Source organism: Hoplias malabaricus, chromosome 11 (assembly GCF_029633855.1).
Source record: "Hoplias malabaricus isolate fHopMal1 chromosome 11, fHopMal1.hap1, whole genome shotgun sequence".
NCBI classification, from domain to species: domain Eukaryota; kingdom Metazoa; phylum Chordata; class Actinopteri; order Characiformes; family Erythrinidae; genus Hoplias; species Hoplias malabaricus.
The window spans coordinates 4,589,572-4,609,979 of record NC_089810.1 but is presented as its reverse complement, the minus strand read 5'-3'; the positions used below and the strand labels follow the sequence as shown (position 1 = coordinate 4,609,979).

The window sequence follows — 20,408 nt, the reverse complement described above, 5'->3', positions numbered from 1 at the left end:
GTTTCCATTGTTATTTCTATATTTATATCTGTTTTTATAACCTACTAACCATCCATAGATCTATCTTTTAGATTGTCTCCGCAGGAATATTCATTACAGAGGCACTAAAACTGCCACCGGACCCTGGAGTAACGTTCTTGGTGTAAGTTACTAAAATTCACTAAAAGCGGTAAGTACCTGCAATTCCATGGCTACTACTGGCTGTTTTGCCTGTTCAGAGTGTGGCATGTTTAGTTTAACGCCCTTTTCCACCTCTAGCGATAAATATAGTGGTTGTATTTGTAGTAAGTGTCAGCTAGTTAGCTCTCTGGTGGATAAAGTGGACCAGCTAGAAGTGCGCATCCGGAGCTTATTACTGTTGAGGGATAAACAGCGAGATTCAGTGTTAGCAACTCCGGGTGCCTTAGGGAGAGTTAGCACCCCCACGACTCCGGCGTTAGAGCCCTCACAGCGGGGTGAATGGGTGACGTCTCGGCGTCATAGCCGGAAAGCTAAGGCTGATGCTAACGCTGAGGCCAAAGCTAGCCCACCGGGACACCACACTCCTCCGATTCGCGTGTCAAACAGGTTTGCCCCGCTCAGCGAAGCACCCGCTGAGGAGCCTGTTAAGAGTGCTCTGGTTATAGGAGACTCTATTGTTCGGCACGTGAAATTAGCTACTCCTTTAGGGGCGCCGGCAGTAACAGTTAGCTGTTTATCGGGAGCCAGAGCACCGGATATTAGTGGCAACCTTAGACTGTTAGCTAATAGGAGATATTCGAGGGTAGTCATTCATGTAGGGGCCAATGATATTCGTCTGCGGCAGTCTGAGGTAACTAAGGGTAATATTACAGAGGTGATTAAACTGGCCCAGACGATGTCCGATGCCGTAATCTGCTCTGGTCCCATACCAATGCGGCGTGGCGACGAAGCTTACAGCAGACTTTGGGCGTTAAACTGCTGGATGTCCAAGTGGTGTTCCGAAAATCAAGTGGGCTTTATAGACAATTGGTTACGTTTTGAGGGCAAGCCTGGTCTTATAGGTAGGGATGGTATCCACCCCACGCGGGAGGGTGCTGCCTTACTTTCTTGCAGTATAGCACATAGTCTTTTAGTTAGTCGGCAGAGTAGTGTAGATAGCTGCTGACAATCCAGAGCCGGGACCAGGCCGCAGACAGACAGGCTAAACCGACCGTCTGCGAACTGTCTTGAGGCGTCACCCAGGTTCAACTGTATTGAGACTGTGTCTTTCCCCCGAACTAAATGTAAAAGTAGAAAAACAAAATCAGCCTGTTTCAGCAACCTAATCAATATTAAATCATACACAACACCTAGCAGCAACACCTCAGAACTAAAATTTGGGTTACTCAACATAAGATCGCTAAACTCAAAAGCACTCATCGTAAATGATATTATAAGTGATCATAAATTCAATGTTTTCTGTCTCACGGAAACGTGGGTTAAACCAAATGAATATTTAGCACTAAATGAAGCCACCCCCCTAGGCTATAATTATGCACATAGCCCAAGAATATCAGGCAAAGGAGGTGGAGTATGTGTAATTTACCAAAATACCCTAGAAATTAGTCTTAAACAATGTGACACCTTTTCTTCTTTTGAGGTTCTCTCCACTATTATTACAAATCCGGTCACAAAAAAAGACGCATTTTTATTATGCAACATTTACAGACCACCAGGGCCTTACTTAGAATTTCTGAAAGAATTCAGCGATTTTGCTACAAACCTAGCGGTGTGCAATCATAAAGTTATAATTGTAGGAGATTTCAATATCCATTTCGAGAAGGAAAGTGACCCACTAAAAAAGGCATTTACCTCAATCTTAGACTCTATTGGTATTACTCAAAATGTAACAGGGCCTACACACTACTGCAGCCACACTTTAGACTTAGTTCTGACACTAGGTCTTAACATTGACAAAATTAATATCTTACCGCAATCCTCAGCAATCTCCGATCATTACTTAATTTCATATGAGCTACGTTTTATCCATACTATATGTAAGAACCCTCGCTATTCTACAAGGCGTATAATAAAACCATCTACCGCCCTACAATTTATAGAAAACCTACCAGAACTATCGACTCCAGTTCCAACTCCATCAGACCCAATGGACCTAGATGTACTAACTGACTACCTAGAAAATACCTGTCGATCTACTTTAGAAAAGGTAGCACCACTTAAACATAAAAGTATAAGACAGAAAAAGCTCGCACCATGGTATAACGATAAGACCCGTACTTTAAAACAAACATTACGAAAACTAGAGCGGAAATGGCGATCAACCAAGCTTGAAGTGTTTCATTCTGCCTGGAAGGACAGCCTTATAGAGTATAGAAATGCCCTCACTAAAGCTCGCTCAGCATATCTGGCCTCGCTGATCTCCAATAATAAAAATAATCCGAGAGCACTGTTTAGTGTGTTTTCTAGAATTACAAAAAATCAAGCAGGTTCTGAACAACTAATTCCAGCAACTCTCACCAGTAAAGATTTTATGGACTTTTTTAATAATAAAATTGAGAATATTAGACAACAAACTCTAGCCACAGGATCAAATCCATCCTGGCTGCCACCTGATGTGAATGAAATAAAACATAATATAACTGTAAAAGAAAGACTTGAAACCTTTTACCCACTCCCACAATTAGAACTAGAGAAGATTATCACCTCCGCAAACTGTACAACTTGCACACTTGACGCAATTCCCACAAAGTTGCTCAAAGAAGTACTACCAGCTATTATTGATCCTCTTTTAACTATAGTAAACTCATCGCTTAGTCTGGGCCATGTACCCAAAGCTTTTAAACTAGCAGTTATTAAACCTATGATCAAGAAACCAAATCTTGATGCTAGTACACTGTCTAATTACAGGCCTATTTCTAATTTGCCATTTCTGTCTAAGATCTTAGAAAGAGCTGTGGCCCAACAACTTAGTTCATATCTACATAAGAATCATATATATGAAAAATTCCAATCTGGATTCAGGCAACATCATAGTACAGAGACAGCTCTAGTCAAGATAACAAATGATCTTCTTCTTGCCTCTGATCAAGGCCACGTATCCCTGTTGGTGCTTCTTGACCTAAGCGCAGCCTTCGATACAATAGACCACAATATTCTCATAGAAAGGTTAGAAAACATGGTTGGAATCACAGGGACAGCCCTATTATGGTTCAAATCTTACTTAACGGAACGTTATCAATTCGTAAAAGTAAACAATCTAAATTCAAATTATTCTAAAGTAAGATTTGGAATTCCACAAGGCTCTATTTTAGGACCATTATTATTTACATTATACATGTTACCGCTAGGCACAGTTATAAGAAACCATGACATTAACTTTCACTGTTACGCAGACGACACACAATTGTATATTTCAGCCAAGCCCGATGAAAAACACAGATTAAAGAAAATAGAGGACTGTGTAAAAGACGTGAAAGGCTGGATGTTGCGTAACTTCCTCCTTCTAAACAGCAACAAAACAGAGGTCCTGCTTTTGGGTCCAAAAGTGACAAGAAATAAATTATCAGATTTAATTTTAGATCTAGCTAACTTTCCAGTTAAACCTGGTTCAGCAGCAAAAAATCTTGGTGTCATAATTGACCCGGATTTATCATTTGATCAACACATAGGTAGTATCACTAGGACAGCTTTTTTACATCTTCGCAATATTGCTAAGATTAGAAATGCCTTATCCCTCCAGGACGCAGAAACATTAGTACATGCCTTTATTACTTCAAGGCTTGACTACTGTAACGCACTACTGTCAGGATGCACCAGCAGCAATTTAAGAAAACTTCAACTAGTTCAAAATGCTGCAGCTAGGGTCCTCACTAAAACTAGAAAATTTGAACATATCAGCCCAGTTTTATCATCACTTCATTGGCTGCCTGTTAAATTCCGCATTGACTACAAAATTTTGTTATTAACATATAAAGCTCTACATGGGCTTGCTCCTGAATATCTTCAAGATATAATTTCCTATTATGAGCCTCCACGTTCACTCAGATCACAGAATACTGGATTTTTAAATGTTCCCAGAATTCAGAAGGCCTCAGCTGGGGGAAGAGCCTTTTCTTATAAAGCCCCCCAACTCTGGAATGATCTTCCAAAAAATGTTCGGGACTCAGACACAGTCGCAATCTTCAAATGTAGGCTAAAAACTCATTTGTTTAGTTTATCATTTGGTAGCTAATGCTCCCCCATAGATAAAGGCGGCAGATCCGGGGGGTCCATGGACACAGGGAATTATAGTATACTGAGACGCTGGTGCTGTCGTCCCGCCGCTTCTCGCGATCACTCAGGTTTGTTGACGGTGGAGCGGAGGGATGCCAGTGTTTCAGGATGCTCCCGTGTCTGTGTGTCCTTCTGGTTCTCTCCTTTTAGTTAATGCTGTCATAGTCAGATCTGCCGGAGTCATTAGCCACACTCTGGAAATTTTCATATTTTCTACTTTACAAACACAAAACAGTTCAAAACTAATTCCATCCCTTTACATCTTTCCGAGTAAACGACTGCCCACCTGTCTGTCTGGACACTGATGGATGACTGTCGAGATCCTCCTCCACGCTTCAGACCAGCTGCCCACGCTCCAGCAACCACCAAGTGCCTTGAAGCTGTCCCTACACTGAAGTTCTCATGGACTACTAACTATCATCACCAGTAGATTGACCAGAGGAGGATGGGTCACCCCTTGTGAGCCTTGGTTCCTCCCAAGGTTTCTTCCTCAGCTGGGGGAGTTTTTCCTTGCCACTGTCGCCCCTGGCTTGCTCACTTGAGGGTTTTACATTTGTCTTTACATTTCATGTCAAATCTTGTCTTACTGGAATTCTGTGAAGCTGCTTTGTGACAACATCAGTTGTGAAAAGCGCTATATAAATAAATTTGATGTATGTCTACACCACTCTGTCATTAGCTTTCAAGGACTCTACTGGAGTGTCCTTGAAGGCAGTAGATCCATGTGATCCATTGCCCACATGCCCACGTCAAACCAGAACTTTACAGGATTTAGAAAGGCCAACTGAACATTTAGTAAAATGCGATTTTCTTCAGTTGTGCATCTGAGAGTGTGGAAAAAGAACGCAGGGCATGAAACAAACCAGTATACAGTAAGTACACCAGCTTTTATTATTAGTATTTTTTGGCCTAGGTAGCTGGTTTGATCCCCACAACTAGCAGAAAAATGGGGGCAGTGAGAGTGAAAAATAGAGCTGTCCTCCTCACTTAATCCATGGCTGAGGTACCCTTGAGCACAGCAGCTAAACCCCAACTGCTCCCTGGGCGCTGGGGATGGCTGCCTGCCACTTTGGGCTTGTGCTCACTGCCCCTAGTGCACTAGTGTGTGTATGTGTGTGTTCACTGCCATGGATGCGGTAAATGTAGAAGACACATTTCATTGTACCGTGTACATTTCATTTCATTTAAGCTTTTACAACAGCAGCTATATTGTGGGTTGCCACCACTTTTAGTCTGGTTTATAAGTATTGATGAATACTGTAATACATTACCTATAATTCAAGAACAGTGCTACTACAGACCAACCCCAGCCTAGCTCTTGTAACACAGCGCGCACTACTGATCTATCCCAGGTGAATGCTGCTTTTACCTGATGTAGAACTGCTGCTGGTCCAGCAGGAACACCCAGCTGTAGGAGACAGGGAGCGGGCTGCAGTTAGTCATGGTGATCTGCTGTTGGGCCTCCGTGTGGTTGAGCACGCAGCCGAAGTCCAACACACTGCTGGAGAAGCGTAAGTTGGGAAAGTGCACCTCTCCGCGCAGAGCCACGATGTCACGCTGTGGGTGCTCACTGTACCGCACCTCCAGCACCTCCTCAGCCACACGGCTCACAAGATCTGACCGGTACGAGGGGTCAAAGCGCACCCACAGCTCCGTCTCAGCCCCTACACCCAGCACCAGGCTCTACACACACAAGCACAAAACAAACAGGACGGATGATCAGAGAGAGAGAGAGAGAGGTCCGGTGATGAGCAAGCTCCTTACCTGACATTAATATATATATATTTAAAAAGAGCATTCTATATGTCCCTTACATGGGTATATTTTGATTCATATTAAGTATTAATTCATACTCTTTTTAGCGAGCTCCAGTCCACTGGTGGCACTGTTTCACTAAATACATTTAAGTTGTGTTATGTACCCAAAGAAGAGCTACAAAGACAGTGGTGTAAATTGTTAAAGAGAGTATTACACACACAGAAAAAACTGCCATTTCTCATCTTTAAATTGTTTTACATTTAAATGTTAAGGATTAGTGTTAAGTTTAAGGTTAGGGATCATTTTAAAGTTAAACTACGTAGTATCTCACCCTACATTATAGCATCAAATTCATTGTGGTGGGCCACTGAGCTGTAACAGGGAGAGCAGAGTCTCTGTTATTGCTGCTCTGGGGTCAGCTTTACAGAAACTGCACTATATCAGTTGTTAGACACATTTAGTTTGCTACCTGGTCTGAACAGAGACTGGTCACAGGTTTAAAGTAGTTTCTAATTTGGAAATTTAAATATAATAATACTCAAAAATGTTCCAATATAATCGTCCATTACTAATGAATAGGAATTGATTCGACCTGGCGCTACAGAATGAGCTGTTTTTTCTGCAAAGGAGTGTCTTCATTGTGCAGTTTACAGATTGGTAAAACGTAGGTACTGACTGTATTTACCGATAAAAACAAGTTTGCTAGTAGTTATTAAAAAAACAGGGCTGTGATTCTGCTGAAATTATGTGGTTTTTACATGAAATACTCCTTCACAAGAAACGCCATGTTGGTAAGAGCTGGGAAATACAGCCTCAGATTCCATATTATTTCTCAATACTGCGTCTTACACCAGGTAATACCGTCAGTTCATGAGTGTAGTGTGCGTAATTGCTTTTTAATGTGGTTTGTATAGAGGGTCTTATACACAGAAGACTAGGGTTCATTTCCCCACTCAGGTAAATCTGCTCGGTTAAGCACAGATCAGTAAGAACCAAATTGAGGGTTAAATATAACGTGTTAGAATTTAACCACATTACCCTCTTCTCACAGAAGTGCTACCACAACTTCCATATCATATCATTTCACTGCAAAACAAGAGCTTTTCATATTCATGGTGGACATAAAGAAATATTCACACCCACATAGCAATAGTTTTATTCCAGAAAGACTGTATATTACAGTTTATCCAATAGGATTTAAGAACTCTTCAAAGTACTTTTTATACCTTTACGGTGGTGAATGAGTCAGCGCCGGCATGGTCACAGAGTCCAAAAGGCTCGGTCAGTGTGAGCTCCACAGAGAGGGGCAGCGTGGACACGCTCTTCAGACGCAATCTCTCATAGAGAGGCACCAGAGACACGTGTGGGCCCTGGAGGATACAGAGCTGAACTGAGTGAATCGAACTCAACAACCACCAACAGATTTAAGGCAAACATAAAACTCGACCCAGACATAAACGAGTTTGAGGAAGCTGAAGTGTGTGTTGGTGTAGAACATGATTTGTGATTCCTGCAGGTCAGGGCTGACCTCAGTGATTCGAACCTGCTTCAAGTTCCTAAGGAGAGTGGATCTAATAGTGTGGAATGCTGATCTAATACTGTACTGTCACCCATGGGTGGCTGGTGGAAGTGATGATATTTTTTTTGTATTACTTCAGCGAGTCCAGCGTCAATTTAAACAAAACAAAACCTCTCTCATTTCTCTTCCCTCCTCCAATTCAATTACTGGGTTTCCTGTCTCTCCCCTGCCCGCTCTTTTCTCTTTAGACGCTTTAGTCCTAGCAGGCCTCCGCTGTGGGAGCCGCCTGTAAATCTAGCAGCAAGAGCTGTCAACACCCAGAGAGGTGGAGGGAATCAGATAAAAGAATGCCTCTGTGCCAAATTAGCATTTTTAGTTCTGAAAAAGCCCACGTGCGAAAGACCCTGAAAGCAGCTGTCAGAAGATAGCAGAGATGTATGAAAATCAGTACAGCTGAAGCTAAGCATAGAGAGAGAATGAGTGTGTGTGTATTTTTGTGTGTGTGCCTAGGAGATAATAAAAGTGATATAGGGCAGACAGAAAATCAGTTTCATTATGATGATGGTTCCCCCTGAGCTGGAAGTGCTTATTCCTCAGCTCTGCTGAAATAGGAGGAGCGGAAATGTACTGTTGTGGTGCTGAGCCACGGCTGAAAACCATGTGCTGTCACAAACATTATCATCTAAAGCATGCTTCCATTCAAAATTTGGAATTATCTGACCTGTTAAAATTGTATTTTATACACAATAAACACTTATAAAACGTATGTTCATTTTTGCAAACTATTCTCCAATAGGTGTTTTTAAATGTTGGGATTCAGTGTTGTTCAAATGTTTCAGTGAATGTTTCTATCAATAAAAGGGTATTAAAAAGTATTTAATAATAGAAACAAGGACGCCACTGCTTGCCCTTCCACAAATTAAGACCCCCTGGACTCCAAGAAACTCTGAGGGACTCCAGAAATTCACAAGGGGAATCTTCAACATGGAAGAGAAGGGTGGCCTTGCCCTTAAGCAGGGGAATGTCTCAAACCCTACAGCAAGGGTTTTCAACCACGAGGCGTGAGGATACAAGATTTTAAACTTCAAACACTTGACAGATAATCATAATAAAGCGGTCTTGACTATAGCAATTCATTTTTCACCCATTAGACTCTGGCCAATAGCAGCATGGTTACTGCCCTCATTTGTAACGACTCTTAAGACGAGCGGTGGAAAAGAATAAACAATTTGTGTTTTCAAATGCCTTATTAGAATGACAATGAAAATCTATAAAATTATCTAATTGGCTGCAGTTGAAAATGATTGACATGTACGCCTCACACTGGTGATCCAGATAGAACCATATATAACTACTCACTGTAAAGGGGTACATGCTGAAAACAAACCCGCAGCAAAGAATGTGTTGAGCGTGCCACAGTGAAAATGTCTTGAGCCACAATGTTATGAAATGGCCCAATGCCTTGGAGGGGCACAGAGCTGTGGCTTGAGACGTTTTCGCGTGTCAGTTTCATGTGTTGCTGTGGGTTATGGACGTGTGAAAGCAGTAGCAGTTGCTGCCCACACAGACACAGGCTTCGATGCCCAGGTTTTGTGAATGGAATAGAAACTCTATGTGATTTTCAAGAGCGTTTATTTTATTTTGTAAACAGGGAAGAGGATGTAAAAACAAAAGCATTTACTTAAAATTAAAGCATGTGTTCCATTATTTTTTGCATAGATTAGAATAACTTATTTTATGGGGGTTTTTTTTTCTTTATATTGTAGGCAGTTAACTACTTTTATTAATAACACACAACAAAAGTCCTGGGGCAGCACGGTGGCGCAGCAGGTAGTGTCGCAGTCACACAGTTCCAGGGGCCTCCCAGTTTCCTCCCTGTGTCTGTGAGGAGTGTGGTGTGTTCTCCCTGTGTCTGTGTGGGTTTCCTCCGGGTGACTGTCTGTGAGGAGTGTGGTGTGTTCTCCCTGTGTCTGTGTGGGTTTCCTCCGGTTGCTCCAGTTTCCTCCCACAGTCCAAAAAACACATGTTGGTAGGTGGATTGGTGACTCAAAAGTGTCCGTAGGTGTGTGTGTGTGTTGCCCTGTGAAGGACTGGCGCCCCCTCCAGGGTGTATTCCCACCTTGCGCCCAATGATTCCAGGTAGGCTCTGGACCCACCGCGACCCTGAACTGGATAAGGGTTATAGATAATGAATGAATGAATGAATGAATGAATGAACCAAAGTCCTATACAACTAGGATGATGTTAGGTTGTTTGTTGGTAGGTTTTTGTTTGTTTGGTTAGTTTTTTTTACATTACAGTAGTTTGCCTACTGACAAGCTTGCTTTAATTGAGGGTTGGGGGTGGGGGCAAGTTCTCAAAAAACTGGCAATTGGGGTCTTTGAATAGCTACAATATTTTACTTCAGCTTTTAGGCTCTATATTTAGATTGTAATTTAAATAAATGGAGAGGGTTCTGATTCTGCACAGGTTTGGGATGTGAATATAAATTTGACTGTATGTGATGTGTGAGTACATTGGTTTTATTATTTTAAATGAAAAAGGTCATTGTTTGTGTTTGGATAATAACAATAACAGTCATCAGTGGGATCTATTTTCCAATTCATTAGACTGTAATTGTGCCCTATAGGAAAAGCCATTATTCGACAGGGAACTGACTGATGTATTGATTCACTGATCCCTAAAAGGATTTCCAGTAGTTAAGTAAAAGGCAGTTGGGAAGGATGTATCTGTGCCACTTTCTCATCCAGTAATGGCCAGCGTTTGCTCTGGAGATTAAACAAAACCACAAACAGCCCAGTGCAGAGGAACTATCGTTTGTGAGGGAAGAGATAATTGCCAGGATGCAAGTACACGGAACAGACTGAAGCCTTGCTGGCGTATTAAACAGCCCTCCCGGCATACAAAGGGAAAATAAAGAAATAAATGAAGGAACATTTGATGAACAAAATCTCAGCGTTCAGCCACTGAGCTGCAGCACAAATCTCCCGACGCATGAATGACGGAAATGACATCTGATGTACAAGTTCTTATGCAATACTGGGTTCTGCCTCACTACCCCCTCAATCTTGCTCTGGTGACATTATGAAATGCCAGCATTATGAAGTAGGTTACCGTTATATAATGTTGGAGGAAAAGAGTTTTGAGAGGGTTTGATCTGCCACATACACACACATCAACACGGACAACACATACACACCTTTTCCACATAGAAATTGAGCTGCTGCTGCGACATTTCCAAAACTGGGGTGATGAATCTGCACGTGATGTCCACAGTCATGATGCGTTCCTTTGTATTCTGATGTCCTATGATAGCATGGCATACCAGTCTCTCTGTCACAACCTAAAAAGACAGGTGTATCACTGTAGCACAGCTCTGAATACAAATAACTGCAATACCAGACTTAACCTCGGTTAAGGAACATGCCCTTTTGAGTGATTTGTACAGGTGTGAATATTTGAACAACACATATATTAGATTTGAATGTCATACGGCACGCTTCACAAAAGATACAGTGGTTTTAAGGGTCAGCCGTGGCCTAAATGTTAAAGAAGGTCACCAGTTTGAACCCCAGGACCGGCAGGAAATACTGGGGCAGGGGACTGAAGGAACAGAGCTTTCTCCTCCCACAACATTCATGGTTGAAGTCTCCTTGAGCGTTGAATTCTTTTGATCTATTTTACCAATGGTTTTTGTAAAATAAGATCGTTTGACCTGAACTATTGGCTACACTGCCCCCATGGTTTCCACTGGTACTGCTCTGCACTGGACGTATCTTTAAACTCACTTATCTCAAACCTAACCTTAACACATCATCACCTTAAAATGTAATTATTTGTGTTACTGGGACAAGCTTTGTGTCCCCATAAGACAAGCACCCCCCACAGATGTTGGTCCCCACAAAATGATATATATCTGGACCACACACACTCTCACACATGCATTTTAAACTTTATATATTCCAAACTCCTTGCTTGATATGCCCCTTTTTCATAGTCTCATCTCTTATCTTAAACTGATCCCTAGGCAGCTCTGACAGCACTGCAGTGAAATACAGCCATGCTCTGTCAGACCTGAGCAGCAGGAGGTTGAAGCATACCCCGGCTGGAGCTGAGCAGAGCCGAGGAGCCCTGGCATAGGCCATAGATGCCTGGCCTTATCTCCGCTCCTCACCTTCCCTCCTCCTCCGCTCCCCACTCAATCAATAGGGGCTCAGGGCAGCAATGCCCCAGAGAGGAAGTCAATACCCTGCTCGGCACGGCTCCATTAAGAGAAGATTAAGGGTGGTTTTGAGAGCCTTTATCTCCATGCTGTTCACCCTTCAACGGCCTGTGCTCTTACACGTAACACTGAAAAAGAAATGTAGTGATGGGCTGTTGGGCATGCTGATGAACATACTGGGACAGTTATTAAGTGCTCAATTCTAATTGTAATAACTGTAACAATCCCAGTATGTACATACACTTAAAGCCCCAGTGAGATACTTAAAGCATCTGTGGATTAGCCATATTGCATGTTATGGTATATTTTCTGAACAAAGTGATTGCAATACTTTGGCCGTGTTACAGAAGGCCACCAGCAGCATATCGGCCGATTGTCCCGGGGCAAGCTCCAGCCGCCCAGGCTTCAGGGTGAAGACGGGACCATCCAGAGGTGGGGTCAGAAGTGGGCTCCTGGCTTTCCCTTGCCTAGAGTTGTTGATGGATGGTGGGCCTCTGCGGCGGAACGGTGGAAAGCCCTCCGTGGACCAGTAGAGCTGGTGCAAGCGGCTGCCTCTGTTTGACAATCTGAAATGGTACTGGTACGGTCCGGAGCTGCAAGGCAAACAGAGGGAGGGGGGGTCTGTATTTCCCAAGCTCTGGGGCTTATATTAGCTAAGCTGGATGACTTTTATGAAGGACTAACTGAGCTGGAACCAATTCAAATGAGCTTCAATTAGTCGATACAGTGTCAGCGTTGTTGTAAAATGTCTCACTAATTTGCTTAATTACAAAAGTTCAAATTAATATTATACGAACATAATGAACAAGGAAAACTCAAATGATCCAAAGGGGTCAGTTTTCTAATCGATACAGTACTGTACAAATGTCAGAGACCATTCTTCATGTATCCATCTACAGTCAAGCGATGTATTTATCGTCATCAGGGAAGAAAGTAGAGAATGGTAGAGAGTGGTAGCGGAAAAACAATCAGGTACCAGGGGCCAAACAGCAAGTAGGGCAGAGTATAGCTGAGTAGTGTAGGTATCATGCAGTGGAAAAGTGCCATTAGTGTGTGTTGTGCTGGTATTACTTTTGATACCTACAAATATCCGCTGGTCATGTTTTTATTATTAAAAACAGACGCAGCAGCATCTTAAAACCTGAATTTCTAGCTGTATTCTTTTTGTCAACATAATGATACTGAACACGTCTGGGCTGTGTGACCACTTTTGGAACTGGGTGTAAGCGTATCTTTACCCCAACAGTGAGTAAACACCAAATCCATCCTGTAAATAAAAGTACCTGAAGTGAGCTCCAAGGTCCAGGCGAGGTGCAAAAGGCCGGTCACTGACGATGGTCGTGCCCTTCCCCGAGGCAGACAAGGCCAGCGAGTGGGTTTGGCTGTCCTGGACGGCCAGCTGCAGTTTGTCCTGGAAGGGCAGTGTGTCATCCAGGTGGGCCACCAGTCTCAGCTCAAGCTGTCCATCTGGGGCAACCTCTCCTTCTGCCGGCTCCACGCGCCACTGAGACCTGTTCCTTGCCTGCCAGCAAACAGCTGCGTGTTAATATACACCACACTACCAGCCACTTCTCAGTCCTGCACGGCAGGATCTCACAATGATGTGGGTGTTAGCTGACATAACAGAATTGGGCAGTTAGTGTTCTCCTGCAAGTGTGTTTAGCTGTCCAGTGATGACGCATTTATGATACAGACATACTTGGCAAGTCTTAGCTTTTCTGGACATTAAACAGAGGAGTAACCACTTATCAAGTTCAGGGTCTCGGTGGGTCCGGAGTGTACCCGGAATCACTGGGCACAAGGCAGGAACACAAGGCCAGTCCTTCACAGAGCACATCTTCAACATCCAAGGTTGAAATGCCCTTGAGAAATGCAGCAAACCCTCAACTGTTCCCTGGTTGCCCGATGCTTTTGGTATGAGTGTACAGACTACCCCTAGTGTGTGTGTTTTTGTGTGTGTGTGTTCACTTCCATGAATAGGTCAAACGCAGAGAGTCAGTCTCCCTCAAGGGAATCAATAAAGTATCACTTCTACTTCTATTCTGTACATTCTGATGTAAATATTTACGGACACATTCAATTATAGACAATAATAGCTGTCAGCGTAAATAATTATGATCTGTTGAAAGACTTGAGCAGATGATTATGTAATAATTGTGTAATATCTCAATAAGTCACTGCATTTGTAACAGTTTAGAAGCAAATGTTGACACATGGCTGGAAAGATGGCCTTCTCCTGACCAGTCTGTGATGGAAATCACTGTCCCTCGTACCCTCACTCTGGGGGTCTGAAATCAGAGTGATCGTCTTCCAACAATCTCCTTCAGCGCGCTCTTCAATGAGCTGCCACTCACACGCTTCCGCTGAGCCAAAGCTTATCTCGCCCTTGTAGTTTAATGAGGGACGCTTTTTTAATGAGCAGCCGTGAAGCGACATCTCTGTGTGTGTATGTGTCTAATCTTGTGTGCATCCTCTGCTTCCAGCAGGATTCCCTTTATCTACAACTGTTCCGGAGGACGACTGCGAGGACTAGGAGGGATGGAGTGAGAGTGAGAGAGTGGGACAGAGATTTGTACTCATCTATCAGACTGAGGGAGAGTGCATGGAGGCTAATGGAGGCAATCAGAGTTGTGCTTGTGTTTTATCAGCTGTGGGAGTTGGACTCTAGGCTAGCAGCGCTGGAGTATTCACTCCGAGGATAACAAGGATCACATTATAAGCCTTATACTTCGCTCTCCAGCACCTTTCGCAGAGAAAAAAAAAGCAGCACATTCTCCCTTTTCTTCTATAATGAGAAACAGGCCAAATGAGGAAATCCCTGCAGCTTTTGCCCATCATTTTCTTTCGGAGCTTTCTGCACACGGCACCCTACTCCGTCTTCATCCGCTCCGTCTCCTCTTGCCGGCAGCCTAGACTGTTAGCTGAAAGGCAGATTAAAATCAATTCCCATAATGCTCTGCGCTGATTGATGTCTCCCGCATAAAGTTTTAATTGGGATTTTTCCGACCAAGGGAAGAGAATAGCGGTGGGTTGTGAGTGGGTTATTCTGATTAATGGTGCATTATTTATCTTCTTCAGCAGGGCTGGTCCTGCTATTTGGGCACAGCACATTGCATTCATCATGTCCCACCTGCATCTGTCCCATCGCCTGCTTCATGCAACTGCAGCCAGAAAAAACTCCTTCTCCTCTCAAGTGCCCACTGCGCCGTGTAAATAGCCGACGTGAATGAAATGTACAATCCCCCATTCCCCCAGCCAACCAAACACGCTGGAACACTGTGTACATCATGTAAATAAAACAGGACACAGTGATTTGCAAATTGTAACCATCCAAAGATAACGTATAACATGTTGAAACAGAGAAGTTTTGTTTTTTGTATTTGATGCCAGTAAATATGTTTTAAAATATTTGGGATGAGGGCACGTTTACCACTGCCTTTCATCACCTCTTCCATAAACATTTGGGAACTGAGGAAACCTGTAGCTTGGAACGTGAAGTGATTTCCCATCCATGCTTGTTACAGTATTTGTCGCTCAGCAGGTTTAAAGGGGCATCTGTTATAGTGTTTTATGTTTCTAAGGAGCCGGGCTTTTGTAATGCATGCAGAATGTGCTTTAGCCTTATCTTACTAAAATAAGCAAAGCCTTCCTTAATAAAGACCAGTCTGAATGGAAGCATGGTTCAACAAAATCTACATATATCATTCAGCATTAACGGTACCTTTACAGATTGGCAAGTTACCCAAGCCTCAGGGCACTATTTGCCTGTGCAGTCTTTCACAGAATGGTCAACCCCTCTCTATCATCACTTCTGAAAGTCTCAGCCTATGAAATGGTCTAGTTTTAAACACAATCACACCACTGACCAATTGCCAATTATGTCTTTTTTATATATGTTTTTGTGGCACTACAGAAGTTTACCTTTTGTTCTCCATTCCAGCTTTTTGGAACCTGTGGCTGCCATCAAATAGAAAATGGGCAAATGTTTATTTTAAACAGTACAATTTCTCAGTTTCAACATTTAAAATATTGTCATTGTAAACCTTTCCATTAAAAATAGGGTTTAAATCATTTGCACTTTAAATCTTTGCATTGTTTTTATTGACATTTTTCCCAGGCGCCCAACTTTTCTGAAAATGGGGTTTGTTGAAGTACCCACAGATATTGACCATGTATGCCTATATGTGCGTGTGTGTGTGGCAGAGGGAAGCCGCTGATCTGGAGAGGCGGTAAGTGAGGGAAGCCTAATCCCTGCAGCAGTCATGCAGAACCAGGCAGAGACGAGTTCTGACTACTGATTTACCTCGCTCATTCCTCACTCAGTCTCTATCGCACTACCACCTTCACTACTGCTCCGCCAAACTCTGGGCGAAGACCATGTTATGGAGGAAAAAAAGCACTTTCATATTCAGGCAAATCACTCCTGCTATCTCAATACCAGTTTTGCTGCTGTCTGGCTGAACTCTGGCTTAACTATGTGAAGTTCTAAGAATGCTTTCCTATGCAGGCAAACACTTTATATTCAGAGGTACATACTTCCAAAAAATAAGGCGTTGTATAAAAACTGTATTCTACATAGAGATTTATTTTATTTGTTTAGAAAATCACCTTCTGTCCCCATTTCATCATCTGTGACTGATAAAACTGCATAATATAATGCAGATAGTGACATCGCAAAGATGTCCTGAAACTTGAAGGCAGTATAATATGCTTTGCTGCCTTGTGTTTCCTACAATGCTGGGTGTCAACGGCGCCACCGACACTCATCAGAAGAAAGAAACAACAATAAAATATTTCTAAGAAAAACTGCCACAGCCATCACCGAGGTTTTTGCTCTGTTATCTCCAAGTGTTGTAATTATTCCGGCGAGCAAATGTTACTGTATCGATGTCCTGGCAGCAGCGTGATGTACTGCTGCTGTGAAAGCGTGTCATTCATGTGGAAAACAAGTTCGCATATGATTCAATTAAGCTTTCAGTGAATAACACTGGTTAAGGTCAATCTGTGAAAACATTTCTAAAGCAATATTGGATTAGCAAATCAATGCCTTAAAAGTATGGCTGCATATAAAGTGCTGGTCTGACAGAAACACTCCCAGCTCTCTGGAAGTCACTGAGCCTAAGCCAGAATCCCCGAGCTGCCCTTAAAGCTCCCAGTCACTCACGGTTTATTTACTATCTCTCTACTGTTTTCACTACTATCACAAGAGTGTCCAGTTTGGCCAAGACGAAGGGCGAAAGGAGGGCATTCACACACCAAACCAGAACCTGCGCCCTGGGCTACGGTTTATACCAACGTCCAAATCTCCAGTGAGAGTAATGGATGTTCTCGCGGAAAGTCACTAAATTTAGTTTTCATTTACAGCCTAAAGTCTGTTGTCAGCTTGTTCGAACTGCAGCAAAATAAGGGGGTCTTCACTGCAACTACAGTCAGAGTCACAAACAGCAGCAGAGATTGCCCTTGGAGCCGAGGGGGAAAATTGCAAGCGCGCAATTCTCTGCAGTGAAGATGGCACTCAGGGAAGGAGACAGAAGGGAGAGAGCTATCATTTGAGCCATGTGAGACCACAGAGGAGTCATTGGGGAGTCATAGATCACTCGCTCAGCCTTGGTTCGAAAAAACAGCACGAGAGAGAGAGAGAGAGAGAAAAAGAGAGAGAGAGAGAGAGAGAGAGATGGTCGATAGGGCCCTGGATCGGGAACGGTGAGGTTTCCCCTTGAGAGCAGAATCCAAGTGAAGAACAAGTCGGGTAAAATTTCAATAATCAGATCACGCTTGCATTAGCAAGGTTTAACACCATTGATTGCTTCAAACTTCATACGGTGGCAAGGTTTAAAATGGAACCAAGTGTCTGTCTCTGGAGTGAGGAGCCCCTTTTCCAACCGCTACAGTACGAAGTCTCCGTAACAGATGGAGGCACATACATAAAGGGCAAATTAATCTGCGTTCATAAAAAGTTTACACTCGTCTGGCACCTTACACCGGTTCTTCCTGGATGGAAGCCCACGCTATCGAATGCCTGTAATGTAATTCAAGAAAATTGCCATCGATTGGGGATGAAAAATGCTTTGTAAAACCTCCTGCATTATCAACACACAAGTCCTCTTCCTCAGAGGAGAGGACAGGGTCAGGGCACTTCTTCAGCACTGCATTTAAAGTGGAAAGTCCCTTGTTCAATGCTTGTGCACATGAATGTCTGTATCAGGAGCCCACCAACCTACACACGGTGAAACATTACTACCCAGAGACTTTAGAGTTGTCCCGCCTCCTCGTCCGAGTCTCTCCAATCGCAGGGCTGGACACGTTTATGTGAGAGTGCACGTTAGACGAGGATAAACGAAACAAATCCAACAACGAGTTTGGAGAAAAAAGAGCCCGACAACAAGAACGGAGAAAGACAACTGAGCAAAAACGACTAAAACCAGAGCTTCTGCTCCTCGTCATTAGGGTGAACAGCGAGGGGCTCATTATCATTTAAAGATACAGGTGCTAAAATTAGCTTTTGAGAACAGGGAATGCTGCTGTGGTGTTTGATCCTTGTGGTGTTTTGACCAAAGCAGGTCATAGACATTTCATTAAGACCCAGAACTGTGTTCACTTGTGGTTAAAGGGTATAAGGATGGGCGCTTGCTCATGATCAAGGGTGTTCTGAATCTGTGTGTGTGTGTGTTCAAAATCCTTCCCAGGATAAAGCAGCCGGCTTTTCTGAAAAAACAAAGAAAGCCCCTCTAATAATGAAACAGCAGTGGAAGGGAAAATGGAGATGAGGAGAAATTAGGCCAGTTAAATAAGATATGTAACTATGGGGATTAAGCTGGCTTTTATCTTTAAGCAAACATCCACCAGCCGTGGGGAGCCGACCAGGAGATTGGACCGAGCTCTCCACAATGAGACCAAATAGCACAATATTTTTTCCAAAGTTATGCAGATTAACAGACAATAAAGCCGTGGATAAAGTAGACCATTAAGATACTTTGGCCTGATAATGCCTATACGGCGCACTGTGAGAGACATGACAGGGCAAACAATGAAGCTCAATGTGCAGCTCCTGCTAATAGAATCACACTGGCAGCCGATTAAGTACAAAGCCAACAAACCATTCAGCCAATCAGCTAATTCATTATACACTCAGTTAGGCTGGGAATTCATTAAGGGCACCATGTAACAAGCTTGGGGAAATCAGGGGCAGGAGCAGCTAGCAAGCAGGTCGTTGAAACAGCACTAAAGCTTATCCCAGTCGAAAAGGAAGGTACAGCGATCCCCTTTGTTGCATCCTGACCCTAACCTCGTGGGATTGGACCTACCATTTGTGCACGGAAGCGAGCCGGGACGGGAGATTGGTTGGACAGCTGCAGCGTCCTTGGGACGTCAGTAAGCACTGGGATGGTGCCAAAGTGCAACTCGGTAGCAGAGAGAGAGACGGCAGGGCCCCGGCCCACGCAGGACAGCAGCAGCTCCTGTGGGAGACACAGAGGGACATGAGGAGCAAGAGGTCACAGATAGAAACAGATCACTCCTCTAAACGCTCTTTATCATCACTGTCATTTAGAACACAGATGAATGCTTTTGAGTTGGTTCAGTGGCTGCAGGAGTAAACCAGGAGAAAACCAGGAGAAACCAGGAGTAAAAGAGTGATGTAAGACTTGTTACGATGCACTGCTTTTAAAGCAAATTAAACAAAGGTAATCAATAAAAACTGCACTAAAACTGTGCAAAAAAATTAAATTTGATTCGTGTAGAAAGCATGTTCATTTCACTCAGAGAAACAACAAAACATATTGATGTTGACACGAGTTTTAATGTAATTTTTAAAAATCAGGATTGTGTAGTTAGCCCTCGCATTGCTGTCTACTTCTGATTTACTCTAAAAATCGGATATTACACACACACACACACACACACACACACATATGTCCAGCGGCACGGTGGTTAAGTGGTGAGCACGTTCGCCTCTCAGCGCTGGGATCTTGTGTTCAAGTCCCAGTTTCCATGTTCTCCATGTGTCTGTATGGGTTTCCTCCGGGGGCTCCGGTTTCCTCCCACAGTCCAAAAACACACGTTGGTAGGTGGATTGGCTTCTCTCATAACTGTCCTGGTGTGTGAGTGAATGAGTGTGTATGTAAATGAATGAATGTCTGTGAATGTGTGTGAGCCCGGATATGGATTGGCACTCTGTCCATTTCCTAGTGCCCGATGCAGTCCTCCAGGTGGACGGTCGTACCTGGTCGAGAGTACGCTGTCTACGTTTGGCTGCTGCTTCTCACCAGTGTGTGTGTGTGTGTTTGTGGATCGAGTGTTCTGAGTGTTCTGAGCAGTGTGGATTGTAAAGCGTCCTTGGGTGTCTAGAAAGGTGCTATATAAGTGTAACGATACATACATACATACACACACACACACACACACACATATTAAAGACAAACACACACACTCACAGATTACAAGTTTAAATGTAATTTTTAAAAATCAGTAGTTAGCCCTCGCATTCATGGGGGCTTATGGCTGCTATATCGTGGATATTGAGGGAAAATCTAGGAAATCTGTGAAAGATGAATAGATCTTTCTAGTTGCCTAAAAATATCATTTATGGTGTGTAAATTAAAAGTATTTTTGTATTATTTACATGTATTAGACTAAAATATATCATTTACAAGTGTTTCTTACGTACAGCACATGTAT

General features: G+C 43.2%; 1 protein-coding gene across 4 annotated transcripts in view; it reads right to left on the bottom strand.

Moving 5' to 3' along the window:
- Positions 1 to 20,408, bottom strand: part of hydin (HYDIN axonemal central pair apparatus protein) — a 134,149-nt gene that overhangs the window by 69,465 nt on the left and 44,276 nt on the right. For all 4 annotated transcript variants that reach the window (XM_066684401.1, XM_066684403.1, XM_066684405.1 and 1 more), the window contains exons 18-23: positions 19,037 to 19,189; positions 13,016 to 13,254; positions 12,064 to 12,325; positions 10,710 to 10,853; positions 7,218 to 7,361; positions 5,603 to 5,916 (exon numbers count right to left, since the gene is read on the bottom strand). In XM_066684401.1, coding sequence (XP_066540498.1) covers positions 5,603 to 5,916; positions 7,218 to 7,361; positions 10,710 to 10,853; positions 12,064 to 12,325; positions 13,016 to 13,254; positions 19,037 to 19,189 — 1,256 coding nt within the window. The remainder of the gene's footprint in view (positions 1 to 5,602; positions 5,917 to 7,217; positions 7,362 to 10,709; positions 10,854 to 12,063; positions 12,326 to 13,015; positions 13,255 to 19,036; positions 19,190 to 20,408) is intronic.